General features: G+C 41.3%; 1 protein-coding gene across 2 annotated transcripts in view; it reads right to left on the minus strand.

Moving 5' to 3' along the window:
• Nucleotides 1-24,895, minus strand: part of EPHA5 (EPH receptor A5) — a 609,249-nt gene that overhangs the window by 142,488 nt on the left and 441,866 nt on the right. For both annotated transcript variants that reach the window (XM_030194566.1, XM_030194568.1), the window contains exons 6-7: nucleotides 15,192-15,316; nucleotides 245-404 (exon numbers count right to left, since the gene is read on the minus strand). In XM_030194566.1, the coding sequence (XP_030050426.1) occupies nucleotides 245-404; nucleotides 15,192-15,316 (285 nt within the window). The remainder of the gene's footprint in view (nucleotides 1-244; nucleotides 405-15,191; nucleotides 15,317-24,895) is intronic.

Raw genomic sequence — 24,895 nt, forward strand, 5'->3', positions numbered from 1 at the left:
AGGCACATACATGGTTAACACGCGATAAAAATGTTAACACGCCTATAATGCTGCTTAGTCAACAGGGCCATAAATAAGATGAGGAATTAAGCACAGATTTGTTAACCTACCCAGCTTAATTACAAGACAAAAGATTTCTTCACCACAGAGACCATTCCAGGAAGAAGAAGAAAAACAATATGAAAGGCAGAATTTTCCCACAGTCACTACAGGTCATGAGCAGATGGTAATTAAAAGAACTTACAGACAGGGCTGGTTTCAAACTCAAATCTTCTACTGAAGCTGCCGTATCCTGCCGCTGTGCGTGCTCGGATTTGGAAGATATATGGTGATGACGGTTTCAGTCCATCGGCTGTGATCTCGGTCTCTCTTGATTTGATGATTGTGTAGCTGGTTTCCTGGTCCTTGGCCATCAAAAAGTAACAAGCTTGAAATACATATATCTCATTTTATGTATACTGGTTAAGTTATGTATCTATTATTTTGTGTTCTAAAAGAAAGTAATAAAATAAAACTAAGAACAGGATTGCAAGTTCTCTAATGTAAAGCCATTTTATGAAAGGGTGGTTGACTAAATACATTTTAAACTCAGGTTTAAATCTCTTTGGGCCCTGTTTACTAAGCCACACTATAGGCACGCTAGTGTTTTTAGCGCACGCTAAAAATTAGCATGTGCTAATGCTAGAGACACTAAACTCAATCAACTTCTCGGGTGCTGCTATGCAAAAATATCAGTCAATCTCTAAAGAAGCAGCTGCTCCAAAATGACATCCACAATAACCTTTGAACAGGAAAAAAGGCCTCAAAGAGCTCACAGTTCTAAATCTTAGTAGACATAAAGGAGCTAAAACGGATCCACTGATCCTACCATCATCATTGGCCAAAAACCTATTGATCTAAACGCTTCCTGCATCAGTACTCAAATAAAAAAATATATAATTCAACGTTAATGGCAAAAGGTGATTTAAAGAGCACGAACACTTATCTTTTAAAAGCGTGCTCATCAGTTGCGTTGCTGTGGTCTCTCTCCAAAACTAATACCGAGCCAATGGTGGCCAGCATTTCGCAAAGCTGCTTCAGGGTCTCGGTGTCACAACAGAGAGGAGAACAACACAGCCTCTCAACGCGCTTCCAGTCTCCTCTCTGTGTTGTTCTCCTCTCTGTTGTGACACCGAGACCCTGAAGCAGCCTTGCGAAATGCTGGCCACCGTCGGCTAGGTATCAGTCCTGGAGAGAGACCACAGCAACGCGACCGATGAGCACGCTTTTAAAAGATAAGTGTTCGTGCTCTTTAAATCACCTTATGCCATTAACGTTAAATTATATATTTTTTGATTTGAGTACTGATGCAGGAAGCGTTTAGATCAATAGGTTTTTGGCCAATGATGATGGTAGGATCAGTGGATCCGTTTTAGCTCCTTTAGGTCTACTAAGATTTTGACCTGTGAGCTCTTTGAGGCTTTTTTTCCTGTTCAAAGGTTATTGTGGATGTCATTTTGGAGCAGCTGCTTCTTTAGAGATTGACTGATACTAATGCTAGAGACACCCATAGGAATACATGGGTGTCTCTAATAGCGCATGCTAATTTTTAGCATAAGCTAAAAATGCTAGCGAACCTTAGTAAACAGGGCCCTTTTTGTCTTACGGAGTAATTTTACTCGAATAGCCATCAGAATTAAAATGGCACTTCATGTTGTGGGGTATCTCTATAGAATGATGATGATTGACTGCCTTTATTGAACTTACTACTGCACAGCTGTACATTATTTAGTAGAACACATGGAATTGCTAGGGCTTTATTTTGTTTTCAATAAAAGAAGGTTTTGTACTGTATGAAGAAAATAAGAAATAATGAAAAATAAATAACATCTGGTATCATCTATGATAAATTAAAGTGCTGATATTTATAATAGATCTGTAAGCTCTACTGATAATAGACATACTCAGAGGAACACAAAAACTAGCAGAGCATAATGATCAGGAGGTTTATTGAACCCCTTCCCCCATCTAATATGATATTTGGCATTGCTCTCACTTTCCTTTCTCTACAGATTTTCTCTGCTTGTTCTATCATGTTTGAATCTGTAATCAATTTTGATCTACACAGTCTGCACTGGGAAGCTATTTTGTGCATTGTTTCTGAGAAGAAATAGTTTGTTATGATATGAATCTACTTTCTACTTCCCCTGTGCCCTTGCATCATGATTCTTATTCCAGATCATTCTTTCTACCCTGAGCATTTGCCTCTTTTGATTTACTAGTAACCTGGAGATACCTAATGATCTGTTTCCGGTCTACTCATTTCTTCCTCACTTCAGTAAAGAGTCTCATCCACAGGATTCCAAACATATTTTTAAAGGGAAACTCTTCACACAGTTTCACTCTGAAAATCCTGCCAAGATGCACAACACAAGTATAAAGTACCTATGTCATCTGCACCACCAATTAGGCTTAAATTACATTCAAGGGCCTCTTTGCCAACGTTTTGGGTATGGATAAAAGTATGTGCATAGTAAAGACTGTACAAATGTTTACCTGCAGAAAGTTGGGGGGTTGGGGGGGGGGGGGAGATGAGGGAAGGAATAAAAAGGACCCCATTTTTTATTACAAGGGTTTACTTAAGTACAAATGTCTGATCATTATTCTTTTTTGTGCATATGATTCAACTCACAAGAGTTGTGCTTACCAACTGTGCACAGTTTTAACAACTTTCCTGTGGATTACTTCTGCTCTGGTTGTATGACCAGAACAGTTTCCACCATTTTGCCCTGCCCCTGCTTAGAGTCTGTAGTACCTTGGATCACTCCTGCAACCCTTTTTAAATATGGGTGTTACATTGGCCACCCTCCAATCCTCAGGTGCTGTATCTGACTTGAATTAGAAGTTAACTATTACAAGTAATGACTTCCTGTGTTCTTTCAGAACTCTGGGATGTTTACCATCCATTCTTGAAGATTCACTACACTTTAGTCAGTTTGCTCTATTACATTTTTCCAGTTCATCAAGATTTGTTTCAGTTACTTTGAATCATCACTATCAAAGAATATTTCCTGAATAGATATCTCCCTGATATCCTTTTTGTTAAAGACTGAAGTACAGCAGTAGTAATGTTCACTAGCGTTTGTCAAGTCTAATTTACATAATTAAATTTTGACAGGTGCCATGACCACTTCAGGTTGTCAAACAATCAGAAGTGAGGATCTATCTTAGCCCCACCTGCTCTACACCTAAGCCACAGCCCTCCTGCACAGCTGTGCTCTTTTTGATGGCATCACTGGAAGTGACATCATCTCCTACCTAAACCCCACTCCTTTTGGTGATGTCACAGGAAGTGAACTCCACCCTGGCCACACCCTTTTTTCAAAATGGCAGCTATGGGTCACATAAATCCAAGATGGCAGTGCCCACAGTATCACAGGAAGTGATGTCAGAAATCCAAGATACAAGATGGCAACACAAAAAGCAGAACAGATGAAGAAATCTATATGAAGATGAATTTATTCAACCAACAGTATCGTGCCATTGTCTTGGATCTTGCAGATATACTGCCCTGTTGTTTTCTTGGACAAATCCAAGATGATAATGAGTAGTGTAAATCATATGATGGGAAGTGGCGTCCATCACCAGACACTGCCCCATACATCCCCAGAGGAGGTTCCTTTTATTGTCTCAGCTCTTAAAGTGTGTGTGTGTGTGTGTGTGTGTGTGTGTGTGCATGGGGGGGGGGGGGTTAATTTATTGATTGATTTTTACTATGGTCAATCAAGATCAAATGACTTATTATCTCTCAGGAACAAAAAGGAATTTCAGCCTTTAGACTGAGGAGAAGTAAAAATTAGGTACAGCTTCTCACATGACTGTTTTAAAAGACTTTTTGTTTTACAAACCATGAAACACCCACAGGACAAGTCATCAATTAAAAAAAAAAAAGCAGAGCTGTGTTTGAAGAGCCATAGTCCCCCTCCTACCTAATTTGCATAACTGATTTTGACAGATGCCACACTCAGTTCCAGGTTGTCAGCCAATTAGGCTTGACAAAAGCCAGTGACCCTTTCTATTACAGAAATCTTTTAATTCTCTGTTTTGTCTTTGTCCTGTCTCAAAAAAGCTACCACAGCTTAGTGAAAGACCCCTTTAGTAATTTAGTGGTCCAAATGATTCCTTCACAGGTTTCTTATTCCAAATTTACTTGAAAAAAATTTGATTTTTTTGTCATTTTATATAGTATCCATGCAACATGCAAAATTTTAACCTTAGGAATTGCAACTTTTATTTTTCGTCTAACTAGGTTAGGAAAGAACCCTGGGGATCTCAGAATATAGCTTTCTAGGAGAGATTGTGAGGGAATTCCTGGATGGAAAAAAAAACACTATGAGAGTAATTTTAAAACAGATCACCTAGTTTAAAAGGACCTGATGGAGCATGGTTTCACTAGAGTCAGGTCTTCTCAGACAAATCTTATTAATTTCTGTAACTGGGCGACCAGAGAGTTGGATCAAGGAAAAACACTAGATGTGGTGTATTTAGATTTTAGCTAAGCCTTTGATACAGTTCTACATAGATGTCTTATAAATAAACTGAGTGCTCTTGGTGCGGAGCTTGAAGTGACTAACTGGGTTAGGAACTTTCTGAGTGGAAAGCGACAGAATGTAGTAGTAAATGGAGCTCACACTAAGAAAAAGAATGTTACTAGTAATGTGCTGCAAGCTTCAGTTTTTGGTCTGATTCTTTTAACATATTTGTAAGCAAAATTGCCAAAAGGCTGTCTGGCAAGATTTGCCTCTTGCAGATGATACCAATGTTGCCAATAGGGTAGACTTCAATGATGGTGTGGATAACATGAGGAAGGACCTAGGGAAGCTGGAAGAATGGTCCAGAATTTAACAGCTAAGATTTAATGCTAAAATATGCAGGGCCATGCATTCGGGCTACAAAACCCTGAAAGAGTGGTACAGTTTATAAGGTGAAGTACTTTTGTGCAAGAAAGAGGAGTGGGACTTGAGAGTGATTGTAAACGATGATCTTACTGTGGCCAAATAAGTAGAAAAGACAACAGTGAAAGCTAGAAGGATGCTTGGGTGTATACAGAGAGGAATAGGCAGTCAGCTTCATAATAAAGATCTCAATATGTATACTTTGGAAGAAAGGTGGGAGAGGGGAGAGAAAATAGAGATGTTTAAATATGTCTGTGGCATAAATGCACAGGAATCGAGTCTTTCAATTGAAAGGGAGCTCTGGAATGAAGGGGCATATGATGAAGATGAAAGGGGATAGACTCAGGACGAGTAACCTAAGGAATAGAAAGTGTAATGAATTCCCAGTGGAGGCAGTGGAGATGAACAGTATCCAAGAAAGCTTGGTGAAAGTACATAGGATCTATAAGGGAAAGGAAGGAATAGTAGATAGCAGGGATGGGCTTTATCTGTCTTCATTTTTCTATGTTTTTATATAAAATCAAGTAGGCTCCTACAGTAAGCCTATTTTATAAAGACAAATAAGCATCTATGTATTTTATATGTGTTATATGTGTCCATACATGTGAAAAATCTGTTATAAAACTGCCCCCCCCCCCCAAGTAAGAAGTACTTCTCTTTATAAACAAAGCAACTGTCAACATCATTTCCATGGATAAAATACTAGAAATGGGCTACTTGAAATTTGCTAACCACGTCTGTGGATAAAAATCTGTGGATTGCGGAACACCACATATATTTTCACCTATATGTTAGCAGATATATTCCTAGAGTAGGTTTAAGTAAGGAAAGAAAACAACATTCACAGTTTTGGGTTTTGAAAGCTATCAGGTGAATATTCAGCTAATGTCGGTGTTTCTTTAAAGATCTGTTTTTAAATGCTAACTACCACTGGCTAAATTAGGGAAAGGGAATTGGGACTTTAGAATACTGCCTTTCTGTGTTTTTTGCAACTACATTCATACAGGTGCTTATTTGTACCTGGGGCAATGGAGGTTAAGTGACTTACCCAAGGTCACAAAAGGAGCTGTAGTGGGAATTAAACCCAATTCTCCAGGATCAAAGTCTGCTGCACTCACCACTAGGCTACTCCTCCACCCAATTAGACCTAGCTATTCAGTGTCAGACTATATCCAGTCACAGGCAGTGAATATCTAGGACATCAGCATTGTCTACCAAAATCATTCAGCTACAGTTGATATTCAGTGATATACCCGCAGGCAAAGTTTGAGTTGTCTTTTGTGCAATCCTACGTGTCAGGTTAGCTGTGCAGCCCTGGCACTGAAAACAGCTGGCACCCACATCAGTCTAGGCTCTGCCCCAACTCTGCCCTTCGACCACTGTAGCACTCACTGGAGAGGGTCACTGGAGTCAGAGCTAATATTTAGTGGCACTGCTGAATATTGGCTCCCAGCCTGCTTGATGTGGTTTCAGCAGACATGATCCTTTGCTGCCCACTTAAACATGCTGAATGTCAATTCCTACATGCCTTTTTTAACAGAATACGTCTTCAAAGAAAAAGCAGGTGCAAATCACTTTTTTCTTATGTAATTTCACTGTGAAAAAGTAACTAAAGAACTTTTACTTTGAAAACTGATGCAAAGACCATGGTGTATCAGGGTCACACAGAGTGCGACTTCTCAAGGATTCTGAAATGAAATCATAACACTGTTGTCCACGTATTTAAAGAATGTGTGTATTAAATCAACAACTCAGATGTTTTGTACTTCTCAATGGATTAACCACATGAAGTTCCACTAACATAACTTTCTCTTTCACAAATTATGTGAGTGCCTGGATTATAGAATTGCCCGTTAATGTGTAGAGAGTAATTCTATCAACAGGCACCAATATTTAGGCACCAAGAACATGTAATTTTATAATTTACGTGTGTAGATGTGCACCACATCCACATGTCACCCAGCCTCTGTCCATGTATACACCTACCTTCAAATTGCATTCTAAAGAAACATAGAAAAATGTAGACAGACAAAGACTATATGGCCTTTTCCAGTCTGTCCATCCATGCCATCTACTTTCCCTATCACTCCCTTAGAGATCCTATGTACTTGTCCCAAATTCACTTGAATTCAGATACTGTTTTCATCTCCACCACTTCCACCAGGAGGCTGTTCCACAAATTTACCACCCTTTCCATGATAAAGTATTTTTTCAGGTTACATCTGGGTCTATCCCCTTTCACCTTCATTCTATGCCCCCTCATTCCAGAACTTCCTTTCAATTGAAAGGGATTTGTTTCCTGTGCATTTATGCCGCATAGTTGTTTAAATGACTATCATATCTCCCCTCACCCGCCTTTCTTCCAAAGTATGCATACTGAGATCTTTAAGTCTATCCTCCAGTCTATCCCCATATGCTTTATGATGATGACCACTAACTATTTTAGTAACCGCCTTCTGGACCAAAACCATCCTGTTAATATCTTTTTTGCAAGTGCGGTCTACAGAACTGTATACAATATTCTAAATGGTCTCACCAGAGTCTTATACAGAGGGATCATCGCCTCTTTTTCCTACTGGCCATTCCTCTCCCTATACACCCAAGCATTCTTCTAGCTTTTCCTGCTGCCTTTTCTGCCTGTTTGCCACCTTAAGATCATCACATATTATCATACCAAGTCCCACTCCTCTTTCGTGCACAAAAGTTTTTTTTTTTAATTGAAATTTCAATAAATAGTACAAACAAAAGTACCAGAAACATAATAGTCCACATTATGGAAGGAGAGTGGAGCTGATGTCAACGCATCTCAAGAGAACTTCTAAATAACATCAACAATTACCTGACTATCTTAAGGCAATCTTAATTACAATTTACCACATTCACTTGACTATTTAGCTTCCCTATCTAACAAGAACTTCTCTAGCTGATCTGGATTTTAAAAAAAAGACATATTGAGCTTCAGACAAAGAAATTAAACATTTAGAAGGAAATTTAAAAAAAAAACTTTGCTCCCAGAGCCAAAACTCTAAGCTTGAACTGAATAAATTGTTTACGCCTGACCCGAGTGGCTCTAGAAATGTCAGGAAATATCTAAAGTTTACCACCACAAAAAAAGAAAATCTTTCTTCCCAAAATAAGTTTTCGACACCATTAGTTTATCTATATCCAAAGCAAAAGAAACCAGCAGAGTGATGCGTCAAATGATATCATCATGTGAAGTTTCTAAGAAAGCAGTCAAATTTTCCATCATATTAGAATGAGATGATAGGACATCACACTCTCCATCCTGCTGGGATTTCAATGCTTTGTTTGGCAAATAGAAACATTTAGAAATCAAAACTGATTCAGCATTAGGCAACACCAACACTTCTTTGAAATATTTCCTCAATAGTATCTCAGCAGATAACCAACGGGCAAACAGGAAAATTTAAGAACATCAGATTAGAAGATCTCAATTGGTTTTCCGCAACCTCAAGTTGTCTATGCAGGTGTAGGCTATCCTTAATATGAGAAGCCCCAACCTGTTTAATACCACCAAGCTGAGATTCTATTATCTTAGAGGAAATATTAAGAGAAACTATTTTATGTTCTAAATCATCTACTTTAAAGAAAAGTCACAGAATTGTTGTACAGATCCTTGAAGCAGTGCTTCAGTCCTCTTTACAATTATCCACATATGCAATAATGAAACGAGGGGAACCAGTATCCACCACTGGTTCCTCTACAGGAAATATAACTGGAGCAACTGAAGAAACCTTAGATAAAAAGGAAGATGAGGATTGTTGCATTACTAAAAGTTCCCCAAGGGGAGAAAAACCACTTTGGGATAAACCCCCAACTGGGGAAAGATGGGAAGCATCCCCCGAATGTAAAGAAGCGCCCGGGTCTACTCCAGAGATCAAAGGGGTATCAGGTGTCTTTCAATTGGTCCTGGAAGTACAGGAATACTCACAGATGTTTCAACTTGGCCTTACGTTTCCCCATTCTAGGGTAGTCACAAAGTTCAAATGTGAGGGATCCTGATCTACAGAGATTCCACCAGGGCTCCAAAGGGGCTCACAAGGGGCCTGGCATGCCCTGCGGCTGTGCCACAGAGATCTGCTGGCTTTTGAAGCTGAATCCGGCCCACCAGAATAATGTCAGCGAGTTGGAGTGATGTTCCTGCACTCTGTAGGCTCACATTCCACCTCCTTCCTTGTACACAAAAGTTCATCACCCCCTAAACCATACTGTTCCCTTGGGCTTCTTGCAGCCTAAATGCATGAACAAGGGAAAGCTTGGAAGTGGTGGCATTTGAATACACATCTTCAAAAAGACTGGAGCGTGAATCTAGCACCACAAATCACTTGCAGCATAAACAAAATATTGCCTTTATGCAATATATGAGCACATACACATGTATATGCCGGTATTCTGGTTATTTATGTGATTTCTTGGTGCCTGAATATAGGTGCACTATTATAGAATTACCCTCCACATGTTTCTTACAGCAGTTAATGAATGCTAACTTTTAATGCAACATGGGAGCTCTGGCATAACACTTAATGCCCATTAAAACTCATGTTCAAAACATCTAATTTGGTTTACTACATAAGCCCTTTAGGGACATATTTACTAATATATGGTATGTTCTTGCACTTACTGTACCTAAGTGCAAAACCTAAAGAAAGGTAAGGCAAAGCCTGTGATGTTTGTGAGCCCTTGGCCCAGATGTGGCCACATGAGAATCACCCAACCACCTCTGGGTAGACCAAGTCCCCTCAGAACTAGGAGCACTCCAAAGAATTGGACTGGACCACAAGAGAAGATGAACTGAGGAAGCTTTAATAGTAGCAAAAAAACACAAGGCTAAAGGGTAGCCAAACGGCACAGAAAGAAAGACAGGCAGCCTAGCTACACAGTCTACCTAGCAGAAACAATGCAAAGTGTAAAGTATACAGTAAAAGTAAAGTAGAACAGCCTAGCTGTAAGGGGAAATCAAACACAAGCAGCCTAGCTGTGCATCTCAATACTAACAGAGCAATGTCAACATATGGCATACAACAGAACACAATAGACTAGGCAAAGGGCCCGCCCTAGCGGGACAAAGACAAACAGGCAATACTTAGCTGACAGAGGTGACACCGCTAGTGGTTAAGAAAAGGGTTCATTCTGTCAGTACACTCAGCTGAACCGCTGAACAACCGCAGAAAGCTCCCTCAAAACCAGAGTGGAGTAGAAGCAAAACAAAGAGAAAAGAAAGAGTCTCTTAAGGACTTGCACCGCAGGTAGAGGCAAGAGCGGGTCACTCCACTCACAGAAGATTAGGGATATCACCTAAGACAAGCAAACAGTCACTGAGGCACCCGAAATGCTCCCAAGACAGGCAAGATAAAACACAAAGCCTGAGCCGAAGCTCCCAAGGCAGAGGACTAAATGGCCCAGCACAGCAACCAAGGGCCAGGAACAGCCCATGCGGACTCCTCCACGCTCCAAGCATCGCTCCCTCGTGCAGAGATGCCTCGAGACGTGGCCTCAGCCGCTGCACCTGCAGCACTCCCCGCCATTCAGGCCACACAGTCCTAAACACAGCACAAATCCACTCACTGCATACAGCGACCAAGGACTCACTGTGGGCGACAGGAAACTCAGCTGAGGCATGGAAGGCTCTGGATTCACAGGCTTGGCAGGCAGGCTTCACTGGACCAAAGCAAAGGTCAAAGCTGAAGGCAAAGCTTTTACTCCTCAGAACTACCAGGCTTGAAAGTAGGCTTCACAGAAACACAGCATAAGGTGAAAGCTGTATGCAAAACTTTAGCTCTCAGGACTACCAAGTTTGGAGGCAGAATTCCACTGGAACACCACAGAAGGAGAAAGCTGTAGCAAAGCTTTACCTCTCAGGACAACCTGGCTTGGAAGCAGATTTCCACTGGAACATAGCATAAGGAGAAAGCTGTAGGCAAAACATCAGGCCACAGCCTCGCAAAGAAACAGAAGCTGAAACTAGCAGAGCCCCAGGCAGGCCTGGGCTTAATCAAGGATAATTGCCAGAACACTGAGCACACTGAGTAGCCAGCTTAAGAAGTGCTCAATGCTAATGATATCACCAGCGTGGCCTCCACCACTCTACAGTGACCCCACAGGTCACTTACTGGAACTGCAGGTAATTTTAGAAGGTTTAGAAGGAGGAATAGGGCACTAATGAGCAAGGCATGAAAATCAGCAATGACCACCATGACAAAGCCTGTGTGGTAAATGCAGGAGGCATGCCTAGGATCTGTACTTAGGGAAAGGGAAAGAGGATGGGGGTTTGATATACTGCCTTTCTGTGGTTACACTTAAAGCAGTTTATATATTATGTACAGGTACCTAGGGCACCGGAGGGTTAAGTGACTTGCCCAGAGTCACAAGGAGCTGCAGCAGGAATTGAACTGGATTACCCTGGTTCTCAGACCACTGCACTAACCATTAGGCTACTCATGCAGGGCAGACATATAGGGGGTAATTCTATAATCTGATATCTTCAATGTGGCATCTGGTGGGAACACACTAGGGGCCTATACTATAAACGAATGTAAGCACCTACTTTCCCTTATAGAATACTAGTGTAACTGGATATGTATGCACCTAAAATTTAGGAACTCTCACTTACTTCATCCATAGAGCTAATGTAGCTGCAAGTGCCTAATTGCAGCACATAACTTTCAGTATTCTGTAAGCTGCACATTTAACTGAGAGATCCAGCTATGCCCCATCCATGCAACTATGATAAAATGAGGAAAATGGTTAAAAAGAACTAAAAGGATTGGCCACAAAGGTTAGGACTTTAAATCAGGCATGGATGTTCTTTAAAAACAACATTGTGGAAGCCCAGACTAGATGTATTCCACGTATTAACAAAGGTGTAAAGAAGAGCAAGCATCAGCCAGCATGGTTAAAACGGGAAGTGAAAGAGGCTATTAGAGCCAAAATAACATGGGAACAAATTATGGGAACACTGGGCACAAATGGGTTAAAATCCATAGTACCTGAAGATTGGAGGGTGGCCAATGTAATTACGCTTTTTAAAAGGGTTCTGGGGTGATCCCTGACTTCAGTGCTGGGCAAAATAGTGGAAACTTTTATGGAACACAGACAAACATGGTTTAATGGGACACAGTCAGCATAGGTTCAGCCAAGGGAAATTGCCACACCAATTTGCTTTATTTAATTGAAGGCGTGAATAAACACATAGATAAAGGTGAGCAAGTTGATGTAGTGTATCTAGATGTTCAGAAAGATTTTGACAAAGTTCCTCATGAGAGACTCCTGAGAAAATTAAAAAGTCTTGGGATAGGAGGCAATGTCCTACTGTGGGTAAAGATTTGGTTATTGGACACAAAACAGAGGGTAGGGTTAAATGGCCATTTTTCTCAATGGAGGAGGGTGAATAGTCAAGTGCTGCAGGGATCTGTACTGCGACCAGTGCTATTTAACATATTTATAAATGACCTGGAAATCAGAATGCCGAGTGAGGTGATTAAATTTGCAGATGACACAAAACTATTCAAAGCTGTCACAACACAAGACAACCTTCAGAAACTGGAAGACTGGGAATCCAAATGACAGATGAAATTTAATGTGAACAAATGCAAAGTGATGCACATTGGGAAGAGTAATCCAAATCATAGTTATGTTATGCTGGGTTCCACCTTAGGAGTCAGCAATTAAGAAAAAGATCTAGATGTCGTTGTACACAAAATATACTGAAATCTTCTGCCCAGTGTGCGATGGTGGCCAAAAAAGCAAACAGGATACTAGAAATTATTAGGAAAGAGATGCAAAATAAGACCGAGAATATTATAATACCTCTGTATCGCTCCATGGTGCGACTTCACCTTGAGCATTGATTTATTCAATTCTGGTCGCCATATCTCAAAAATATATATTGGAATTAGAAAAGGTTCAAAGAAAAGCGAACAAAATGATAAAGGGCATGGAACTCCCCCCATATGAGGAAAGGCTAAAGAGGTTAGGGTTCTTCAGCTTAGAAAAGAGATGGATTGGGGGGGGGGGGGGATACAATTAAGGTCTACAAATCCTGTGTGGTGTACAATGGGTAAAACTGAATTAATTTTTCACTCTTTCAAAAGGTTTAAAGATCAGGGACACTCAATGAAGTTACATGGAAATAGTTTTAAAACAATTAGGAGGAAATATTTTTTTCACTCAAAGCTCTGGAACTCATTGCCGGATGATGTGGAAACAGCAGTTAGCGTATCTGGGTTTAAAAAAGGATTGGGCAAGTTCCTGGCAGAAACGTCCATAGTCTGCTATTGAGACAGACATGGAGAAGCCACTGCTTGCCCTGAGATTAGTAGCTATCAACTGGGTTTCTGCCAGGTACTTCTGACCTGGATTGGTTACTATTAGAAGCAGGATACTGGGATAGATGGGCCATTGGTCTGACCCAGTGTGGATATTTGTATGTTCTTATGTTCACCTCTGTGTATGCCCCCTTGCAAATATACACGATATAAGTTAAGCAGGTATTTGCAGAACAGTGAACATACATACATACATATATGCCAGTATTCTAAACATTTATACAGGCAATGGATGTATAAATATTAGCCCCTTACTGTACAGGCCCTATGCTACATTCACTGGCAGATAGCTCAGGTGTATCTATGCTTTCTGCTGGGGCTTTTAATGCAGTCCTGATGCAATTCACAGAACATTCTCTGCTGTGATTGCCCTTATATGGAGGACTCCCAGCAATAGTACCGCAAGTCCACCACTAGGGGCCATAGCAGGGGCATAGCCAGACCGCGGTGGGAAGGGGGGCCAGAGCCCAAGGTGGGGGGCACTGTTTAGCCGCCTCCCCCCACTGCCGCTACCCCCCGCCGCCACCCCCCACCACTTTGGACCCCCTCGCCGCCGCCGCAAAAACCCTCCCCCGTCGCCTGTTGACTCTGGTATCTTCCCTGTGTGATGATCTGTTTTGAATTCCTAACATCCTGCACCGTGCACGTCCTGTATGTAGCCCCATGCAGGACGAAAGGCATCAGAAACAGATTATCACATAACGAAGGTGCCGGAGTCAACCGGCACTGAAGAAGACTCTTCGGCTGGTGGGGGTTGGGGACCCCCGCCAGCAAACAATGTACCTGATGCGGCGGCAGGGCGGGGGGGGTCAAATGTAGAGGGGGCCAGGGCCTAATTTGTGGGGGCCCATGCCCCTGTGGCCCCATGTAGCTATCCCCCCCGGGCCATAGGTACCATTTTAAACACTTAGCAGTGCTGGGACTGGAGTGGAAGGCTTCTGCTCTCACTCTGGTCCACAAGACTACAAAAGAAACTCCCAGGCATATCCTAGAGGGAGGCTGGGCAGCAGCAAAAAGTTATTGGTGTGTCATTGGGGAATATCTGTTGGAGGGAAGTGGAGGGGTGCCTGTTTGGGGTATTTTGGATTGTGATACGGTACCTCTGTCAGGGGTATCTGTATCAGGGGGTCAATGTCAGGAGGGTTATTTTTGGGAAGATGCTTCTAGCGGTTCTCTTCAAGGGAGGAAGTTCCATGGGGCATCTGGATTGGGAAAGTGGAGATGCCTGATGTGGATTGGAGGAGTGATTTGTTGACTGCAGTGGTAGCACTGCCAGAGAGCCATTATTGCAATTGAACTTCACGTTTCCTGTTGAGGTGGTGTTAAGTGCAGCTACACTATTAGAAGTCACAGCAGCTAATGCACAGGACCATCCCGCCTTGTAGCTGTTGGTGCTGGCCACAACCTTTCACCCTCATAACCTGCCCCCTACTACATTAAGTAACTAGTGTGAGATTTTTTTTAAAACCATGCTGGCTGCTTTTAGTGCATAGTAACCATTAGTGTGCATGCGTGCTAATGATTACCCATGTTACTAGCAGCACAAGCTGCTTACTGCAGCTTAGTAAACACCCCCCACTTAATGAGTAGTATAAAAAATGATACTGGATATGAAGTTTCTTGTATGAATCATATAAGCTAAATTCTAGTTTGGAAAAGTAGAAGCTTGTTATATTAATGGAATAATACTGAAATAATGTTGATATGCCATTTTAGTATAGCTGTTGAATGGCAGTGGTATGCTAAAAGCACAACACACACATTTCCAGTCTTCCTAATAATTTGCTGCAGAAACAATCAATTAACTTTGGTTTTATGCATGTAACTGTTGTATTCCCTTCTGAGAATTAGATAATTATAGCTGGAAAGCAACAATCAAAACATATTAAAGATGCATTACATTCTGTCACACCTTTTCAAAGTATTTGATTTCATATTCCAAGATGATGCCATTGGGGCGATCTGGCTCCTGCCACGACAGGGAGATGCTGTTTTTGGCAATCTTGCCCTTCTTCACAATACTGATCGGGGAAGGTGCTGGAGGAAAAAAGAACAAAGACACAACATGGATGTTAATGCAACTTCCAGGACTTTAGTCAATATTTTTGTTAAACATTGACACAGTCATCTACTATGTTACTATGTAAAGAGGCTTTCTAAATAACATCCGTATTTGCTGTTCAGAATTATGGTTTCAAGATGGTAATAATTCTTGCAGAATTCAGTGAGGTACACTGGCATGTTTAGCCTTAAGCAAGGTCAATGAAAGTGACCACACTGAGGTTCTATATATACTGAAAGCAGCACAGAAACACAGGAGGTGGTGGCAGATAAGGACCTCAGTGTCCATATAGTCTACCCACTCTATCCATACTGCAATAGACCCGGGTTGATTTTTGCTGTTCCCCTTTCTTCTTTATTCCCAGGAATCCTCTCTGCTTATCCCATGCTTTCTTGAATTCCGTTACTGTTCTGTCTCCACCATCTCATTTAACTTGCTTTAGCTTTATGGATATTCTACTAGATACTACTGAAAAAGGTGTTATCTGGTAGCTGAACGTACTTTCACTGCTGCAAAATAAGACTTGAAATGTAAATGCAGAATGCTTAATTTGGTTAGTTTGTATATGTGATGTGAAAAGTTATGAAGCTGGATAATTTGCAAAACAATTTGGCACATTTAATCTACGGTATGTATTTCTGGGGCCTAAGGCCAACAAATATCAAGCTTTATACATATTCTCTAATTATATCAACGTTGCTGAAAATTACATGTGCAAATTGGGGCATGCCCCTAATTTGCACGCACAACTTAATAATGAACTAATTAGCACCAATAATTAGCTTATAAATAAGCAATTATTGGCATTAATTAGACTTAAGTGGATACGTGCATAAATTAAGGCGCAGGATAAGCACCTAAATTTTACGTATGAGTTCAAAAAAGGGGCATGGAAATTGGAAGGTCATGGGTGGAATGGGGCATTCCTAACATTTATGTGCATTGGTATAAAAAACCAGGGATATGCACCTAATTTAAGTGCGTACATTTGCACAACGTTTCAGTTGGTGCAAATGGCCATGCCTAAAGTTAGCCTTGATTCCAGGTATAAGTGCTATTCTATAAACCACACTTAACTTTAAGCACGGTTTATAGACTAGTGCATAAAAGTTGCATAGTGTGTAAATGCATCGACATGTACACATGGGTGGATCATGGGTGGGCAATGCATGACTGTCACTTACATGTGTAACTCACAGAATGCTGTAAGCTACGGGCACTTGCAGTCATACCAGGTTAGTGTAACTGTGGGCATGAAAATGTAAGGTGTGCTGATCTCTGGATACCAGGGCTGGCTCAACCTATTTACCAGATGGGGCAGTGGCTCAGGGCACTGGTGATAAAGGGGCTCAATTTCCAAAGAGAAAAACATCTAAAAAGTGGCATAAAGCAACATTTGGATGTTTTTCTCACCAAAACATCCAAATCATTATTTTCAAAATCCATTTTCCAGACATGTTTCTATGCAGTTTGTCTGCAGTGCATACAAATCTCAAGGGGGTCAGGGGGAGGGGTCAAGGGGAGCTGTTAAGGGCAGGATCTGGGTGATCCTAAGACTTGGACATGTTTCAGCTATAAAGGAACAAAATAAAAACATCCAGGACAAAATCTAAGATGTTTTGAGCTAGACCTGTTTTAATAACAACTAACTGTTAATGAGCTGAAATACTCAGATCTAACTTGACCACCATAAACCGTTGCCTTTACTCATGATACCAAGTTAGTAAAGTGGAGAAAAAGACCTCAGTAGTCTCAGCGTGGCAGCAGAACAAATAATATACTCAGAGCCCACATCTTTAAGACTCCATTCTTATCATTGGTCAAAAAAAAACTCCACTTGTTCTTATACTCAATCAATCGTTATTCCAAATAAATGTGAGTTAGTTGTGACTGGTTTATAAATTACATAGAATCTAAATAGTGTCACTTCGCTTTAAATCTGCCCAACGGGGCTCTCCGTTTCACTCTGTGGTTGAGCTTCCTCAGGGGGCCAAGTAACTAATAGCTAGTCACAATACCTTACGAAATGGCTTACACTTTCTCTGTGACCAGTGATAAGAATGGAGTCTTAAAGATGCGGGCACTGAGTACATTATTTGTTCTGCTGCCACGCTGAGACTACTGAGGTCTTTTTCTCCACTTTACTAACTTGGTATCACGAGTAAAGGCAACGGTTTATGGTGATCAAGTTAGATTTGAGTATTTCAGCTCATTAACAGTAATTTACACTCAATTTCGCTGAAAGATTGTCTTGCGGGGACTGTATTAATAATAACTAAGCCACAATAAAGTGGCCTAATAACCAGATGACCACTCCCCCAGTGGTCACTGACCCCCCTCCCACCCCCAAAGATATAAAAGAAACAGTACATGCCAACCTCTATGACAACCTCAGATGTTATAGCCATGCCTAGTAGAGCAGTAAGCAGGTCTCTGAAGTAGCCTAGTGGTTGGTGCAGTGCACTATGGAGAAAGGGACCCAGGCCCATAATGCACTCTAAACCCACCAAGAACCTACTTTACCCACATGTAAGTGACACCTGCAGCCAGCCATAAGTCATTGTGTATAGGTGGGTACAGTAGATTTTTGGTAAGTTTTGGAGGGCTTACTATACAATATAAGGGAGCAACGATGAGATGTATACCTGGGAGCTTTTAGATGAAGTCCACTGCAGTGCCCACTAGGGTGCCCCACTGATCTGCTGGGATGTCTGTGTGGCCAGTCTAATAAAAATGCTGGCTCCGCCTACATCCCAATGGCTTGATTTTGTGCACTTGTCACTCAGACTTTTTTTTTTTTTTTAAATGGACCAAAATGATAAACGCACTGAGCACAAAAGCATGTAGTAAGTGGCCATTTTTGAAAAAAAAAAAAGTTTGCTGTTTTGAAAATGGCTATATTTGCTATTTGAATTTTGGATGTTTTGAGCAAAATGTCCAAAGTCAGACTTAACAAAAAAAACAGCACCACGGGCCTTTAAAAATGGAACACAGTTCTTTAATGAATGAGCCTTGACAAAAAGACCCGACACGGGCCGTGTTTCGGTGACTAGCACCTGCGTCAGGGGTCACAGTGATGACGTGGAAAACTTGGGGAATAACTCGAATATATTCCTCTACAATATATTATTCCTTACCCCACGTCTCATGTAGTAAAAGCTACAAAGCACCAAGGCACTTTCACTTTCTGTATCATTAAAGAACTGTGTTCCATTTTTAAAGGCCCGTGGTGCTGTTTTTTTTGTTTGGACTTTAGTTTGTACTTTGTTCCCTCTCTTTTGTTATATCAAAGTCAGACTTAGACATCATATTGAAAATGCCCCTCCATGGGCACCAAAATCCCAATCCAGTCTACTTTCAAACTCCTAGAGGGATGGATGTTGGATTGGGATTTTGGTGCCCTTTATTGCCATCGCCCTGAGCCAGTGCCTCAACTCATCCGGCAGGAGGGGGAGACTTGAGAGAGAGGGGGAGATACCGGATCACAGGTAGGGTGGTGGAAGAGTGAAGGGACAGATACCAAATTGTGGGTGAGGGAGTGCAAATGCAAAAGTTGGTTCAGGGCATCATTGTCTCTTGAGCCAGCCCTGCTGGTTACATTGATAAACTAGAATGAAATCCGGGTCCCCTGCAGCATTGGGGCACCTAAAGAAAGATAAACAGTTATAGAATTGCTCTCATGATGTCCATTACTAGATCAAACCAAAGGACTATCAAGCCCAACTCAAGACAAAGGTCCATCAAGCCCAACATGCTGTTTCCAACAGTGGTCAATCCAGGTCACAAGTACCCAGAAGGATCACAGGGGTAAATCCATTCTTTATGCCCCATAATGAATTGTGGCTTTGACAAGTATACATAGTTAAAAATAATTTAGGTACTTTTCATCCGGGAATTTATCTAAGTCCTTTTTAAATCCAGCTGTATTAACTACCTCGATCACTTTCTGGCAACAAATTCCACAGTGTATCTGAATGTTTAGTGAAGAAATATGTTATCCATTTTTGAAAATGTACTGTTAATGCTATGGTATGCCTCTCAACTTATTTCTATTTGAAAGGGTACCCAACTCTTACTTTATCTGTTCCATCCCTCTCAAGATTTTATAAAGCCAATGATATCCCATTTCAGTCATCTCTTCTCCAAGCTGAAGAGCCCTAACCTGTTTAGTAGATTGGGTGTCAATTAAAAATGTTGAACAAAATTGTGCTTGTGATTAAAAATGTTAACTGTGTGATTAACTGCAATCAGGTGTACCTGTAGGTAGTTTTGTACAAATTATTATCTTATTGAGAAAGTGCTTTAAATCACAATGTTCCACACAATTCAACCTAAACGGCACATACTATTAAATAAGGAAAAGTACCTGCAAGCGCAGGCTTAGACAAGACATAGTGACACGCCTGACTACACTGAAAACAGACTTATGACTATTAGGTTCAGCCTTCGTCAGCGAATCTAGACAGCTCATCTTGCTCCATGATTTAGTACAAGGTCACAAACTTTAATACAGGTTATGCTCATTAAATGATCCATTTTACTCTAAAAAATGCCTATTGATGTTAATATATATATATATATATATATATATATATATATATATATATATATATATATATACAACACCAGTAGGAAGACAGTTCCATAACTCTAACCATAATTGAGATTGTGTTTAATATCAAGCTGAATTATTCATTTTTATTGCTTCAAGGTATGCGCACTCATGCTTCCATACTGTAAAAGGTGAACCTGCTAAGGAGAATTGAAAAATAAAAAGGAGAGAGAGCTGAAAAGAAGAAGTGCACACATGCAGAAGAAACTATTTTGCCATGAGGTTAAAAAGCTTATGGGGAGCATAAGAAAAATCTTACCAAGCCTTCGTTTCTAGCAACATTTAGGATCCTGTAAAAACAGTGTGATTGAAAGGTCCACTGATGCTAAGCAACCTCATGGTGGACAATGGGGTTGACACAGACCAGCACAGCTCTGCAAAGGAAAAGGCTGAAAAAAAGTTTTAATGTAAGGAAAAAAACCCAAATGATTTTAAAAATCTTATTTTCAGCCTTTGCAGCAAAACAGTGTTTAGCCTTTAGCCTTTACTTAGGTTGTTTTAAGCAGCGGTAAAAAAAATTGTTTTCTTTTTTTACTTAAAATTTTATCAAAACACTTTGGATAAAAGTTTAACTAAATAAACCCCAAGTTTTTACCACTTACCACAGTTTAAAACAACCAAAGATTAAACATTGTTTAGCTGAAAAGGCTGAAAAAAAGTGTTTACAAATCTTTTGTTTTTTTCCTAAAAGCACTTTGTTTTTTAAAACTTTTTTCAGCCATTTCATTTGCGGAGCTGTGCTGGTCTGTGTCAGCCCCACTCTCCATCTCAAGGCTGCTTAGCGACAATGGACCTTTCAATCACACCGATTTACATGTTCCTCAATGTGGCAAAAAGTGGCCTTAGTACGACCTTACATAGGTCTTTCCCATGCGCTAAGAACATTTTTACCGCAGTAGTAAAATGGACACTTTTTCTATTTTAGTCCCACGAAGCAACAGGGCAGCCGATCCGCAAAATCCAATGTGGAAGCAAACAAAGCAGATCAGTAGTAGATACAAACAAATCTTTATTGTAGAACTTCAGACCAATAAATTGCCCGACACAGGTTATGTTTCGCCAATAGAGGGGCTGCGTCAGGGGCTATGTGGTGTACAGAAAAGTTTTCACCACCAAAATGTTAATACCCTTTTGAATCAGACACCATAGCAGATTTAAAAAAAAAAAACCCAGCACAATCGCTACACAGTTGTCAACATATCTACTACTGATCTGCTTTGTTTGCTTCCACTTTTCTATTTTATCCATTAATGACCATGTTCCCGTTAGCAGGCAGCCATTTTTTAAAAATTACCTCATGGGCATTTACCACCACCCATTTTGTAGACAGTAAGGGTTCAAGAGGTATTCCTGAGCTACCCAGTTTGCAGGCTGTAATGTAGATGTGCTAACAGGCAGGGGCGTATCTGGACTCCGGCGGTAGGGGGGGCCAGAGCCAGAGGGAGGGGGCACATTTTAGCCCCCCCCCCCCCGCCGCCACCGACCCCCCCCGCCATTGTCAGAGCCCCCACCGCCACCAATGACTCTCTTCACCCCCTCCCGCCGCCAACCCTCCCCCGCTGCCGTTGCTTACCTTTGCTGGCGGGGGGCCCCAACCCCCGCCAGCCGAGGTCCGCTTCCACCTGCCGCTGCCTTAAAAACTACTTCAGCCGGCGGGGGACCCCAAACCCCCGCCAGCCTCCCCGAGGTGTTTAAAGTTCATCTTCGGCCTCCGTGGCTGTGCTGCTGTTGATAGGAGCTGTTGAATCCACTTCGGAGTCTGACGTCGCAGCACGTACAACGTACAATGACGTCAGACTCCGAAGTGGATTCAACAGCTCCTATCAACAGCAGCACGGCCACGGAGGCTGAAAATGAACTTTAAACACCTCGGGGCGGCTGGCGGGGGTTTGGGGTCCCCCACCGGCTGAAGAAGTAGTTTTTAAGGCAGCGGCAGGTGGAAGCGGACCTCGTCTGGCGGGGGTTGGGGTCCCCCGCCAGCAAAAGTAAGCAACGGCAGCGGGGGAGGGTTGATGGTGGTAGGGGGGTCCAGGGCAAAATCTGCGGGGGCCCAGGCCCCTGAGGCCCCACGCAGATACGCCCCTGCTAACAGGTAGTTCAGAAGCACCCACTCTCTACCCCCTGATGTGCCCCCTCAAAAAATATTACTTTTTAGTGCAAAGTTATCGCACACACATTTGGCAGTTACTGCAGAACATCTGAATGCTTCCCATGATACACCATTAAAAGCTGTATTAGGCATGCATTAGCACCTAACACAACGTAGTAAAAGGGCTCCTTAGACAGTTCAAACGAAAAATGCTCACAATCTGTCTTTTGCTATACAGAAGAGAAGATTCAAGTCATTCAGACTATTAAAGAAATATCCTGCTAATGTTCAATTTATCAAAACATCAAGTGAATCATTCATTAAGCCACAGCTGATGTTCTATGATGCAATAAAATGGACCATTATTGCATATTAGCAGCTCACTTTATTTAGTTTATTTATTTAGTCACATGAATTCATGCAAATGAGCATGTTAATTAAAATGTGATAATGACCTATATATATCATGTGCAAATGAGTTTGAAGATAGGTAGTGCAAATTATTATTTTGCATGATAATGCAGGTATGGTCACTTTAAACCTCACTAAAGTGTAATTTTAATGACTGTGTGCTGATGTTTGCATTGTTTTAATATGTGCAATCTAGCTATATGGACTTACATTAGATAATGTGCCTAATTACCTAGCTTATAACCTATTTTAGCATAGCTGTTGCTGCAAAATTCACAACAGCTAAATATGGTGTGCTAAATCTGAACGTAATGGTATACAGTTTCACAAACAGACTAGCACAAATAGAAGGTCATTTTAGAAGGGTTAGGTGCCATTTATACAAACAAATAGTTTTGGAAATGGGCACACATGTGTAAGCAATGATTTCAGAGTAGCCTAATGGTTAGTGCAGTAGCCTGAGAAACAGAGATTTGCATTTCCTTCCCTTTGCAGCTCCTTGTGACTCTGGGCAAGTTACTTAAACCCCCCTCGCCAATTGTCCCAGGTGGAAAATAAGTACTTGTATATAAACGGTCTTAGATACAAATCAACTTATGTATGCAGCTTTTCCTACATAAGTACACAACTGTGGAACGCTCTGCCCAAAACCTTGAGATCTATTCATAACCACCTCAACTTCAGGAAATTATTGAAAACCAACTTGTTTAAGAAGGCCTATCCCCCTGACCCAAATTAACTTTCTACTTCCTGCGACACAGAAAAACTATGGTCCATATTGGACTTCTATCAACACTCCCTCTTTATTTGTTGCTCTATGCTTATGTTTCTTCCATGTTGATTACTGTATTGTGTATTTGTATTTTATCGAACTGGAGCCTGCCTCTCCGGTATTGTGTAAGCCACATTGAGCCTGCAACTAAGTGGGAAAATGTGGGATACAAATGTGTTAAATAAATAAATAAAAATATAAACCACTTTGATTGTAACCACAGAAAGGCGGTATATCAAATCCCACCCCTTTTCCCTTCTCTTTACATGTGTATACCCGCAACATACAGAGATTTCAAGGGGGCATATTCTGAGCATGATTTTTTTGGCAGACTTTAAAAGGTAATACTACAAATGACTTTTGCACATATAGGGGCAGATTCAGTGAATGATTCCCAAAGTTAGGCACCGTTATGATCCGGGCTTAGCATGAATTCTACAACAGCAGCAGTACTGTGTGGTGCAGCCATTACACAAATTGCTCTGAGGATGGATTTCAATGACTAAGGCAGTGGCTCCCAAATTTTCTCGGGTCATGGCACCTCTAGGCTACACATTTCCTCTTAGGTCTCCCCTGCACCCCACCCCACCCACCAACCAACATTGAGTTCAGTCTCTGCTAGTGGGGATGCCCAACCCCTGAGATACCAGAAGTTGCTGACTTTGTTGATATATAAAGGTATGGTATTGGAACGCCTTTTACCAGACCCCTGACGCAACCCCATGAGCAAGGGTGAAACATGGCAGTGTCCAGCAATATTTAAGTCTTTTCAATTTTAAGTTTTACAACTAGATTCCACTTAGTCTGATTCTTCTATTTCCACCAATGACTAGAATGCCACCATTTGTGCACATTCGTGCAAGTTAAAACTAGGCAGCTCCTTACTGAACTACCCCTTACAAAGTCCTGAATGATGCTGCTCTTTTCTTCAATATGTTTATTTTTATTTTAACTAAAATGGCTATTCTGGGCTATGTGTCACCATTATATATATATATTTTTTTTTTTTTTGCAAAAGGGTCAACGCGGGCTTACCGCTCACTTTTCTGGGACTACCGCCGGCCCAATGTGGCTGCCGGTGGTAGTCTCGCCCAGAGCGCACGTCATTTTCGGGGAAAGAAGAAAACCCCCAGAAATGGCTTGTGTGGCGATAACCTGGTGGTAATCAGGCATCGCCACGTGCTACTCGGTTACTGCTTGGTTAGCGCTGGAGCCCTTATCACCACCCCGATGGGTGGTGGTAAGAGCTCCATGCCACATGGCCATGTGGTAAGAATTCTTTTACCGCGTAGCCATGTGTGTTGGGGTCTTTTTACCTGCTGCAGTAAAAGAGCCCTGCATGCGGATAAAATGGCCCCTGCCGCTAGCGCAGAGCCCTTTTTCTCGCAGATTGGTAAAAGGACCCCTCAAGTGAGGGCTTTATAAAATATGAACATCCCCACAAGAACCTGTTTTTTTGACCTAGGTGACCTATAGAAAATTGGGCTTAAAGGTTGTGAACTTAGCATGCATTAATATGTTTGCTAACAATTTAATTAATTTATTCAGTTATTTGACACACTGCCATTTAATACAAATCATGAAACGAGAGGGGAAGGTTAATAATGCAACAAAGTTTTCCAGAAATAGTGAATAAAGCACTGTCAACACAAGGACATTTCAATAAGGGT

The sequence above is a fragment of the Microcaecilia unicolor genome, chromosome 2 (assembly GCF_901765095.1).
Source record: "Microcaecilia unicolor chromosome 2, aMicUni1.1, whole genome shotgun sequence".
Classification (NCBI taxonomy): domain Eukaryota; kingdom Metazoa; phylum Chordata; class Amphibia; order Gymnophiona; family Siphonopidae; genus Microcaecilia; species Microcaecilia unicolor.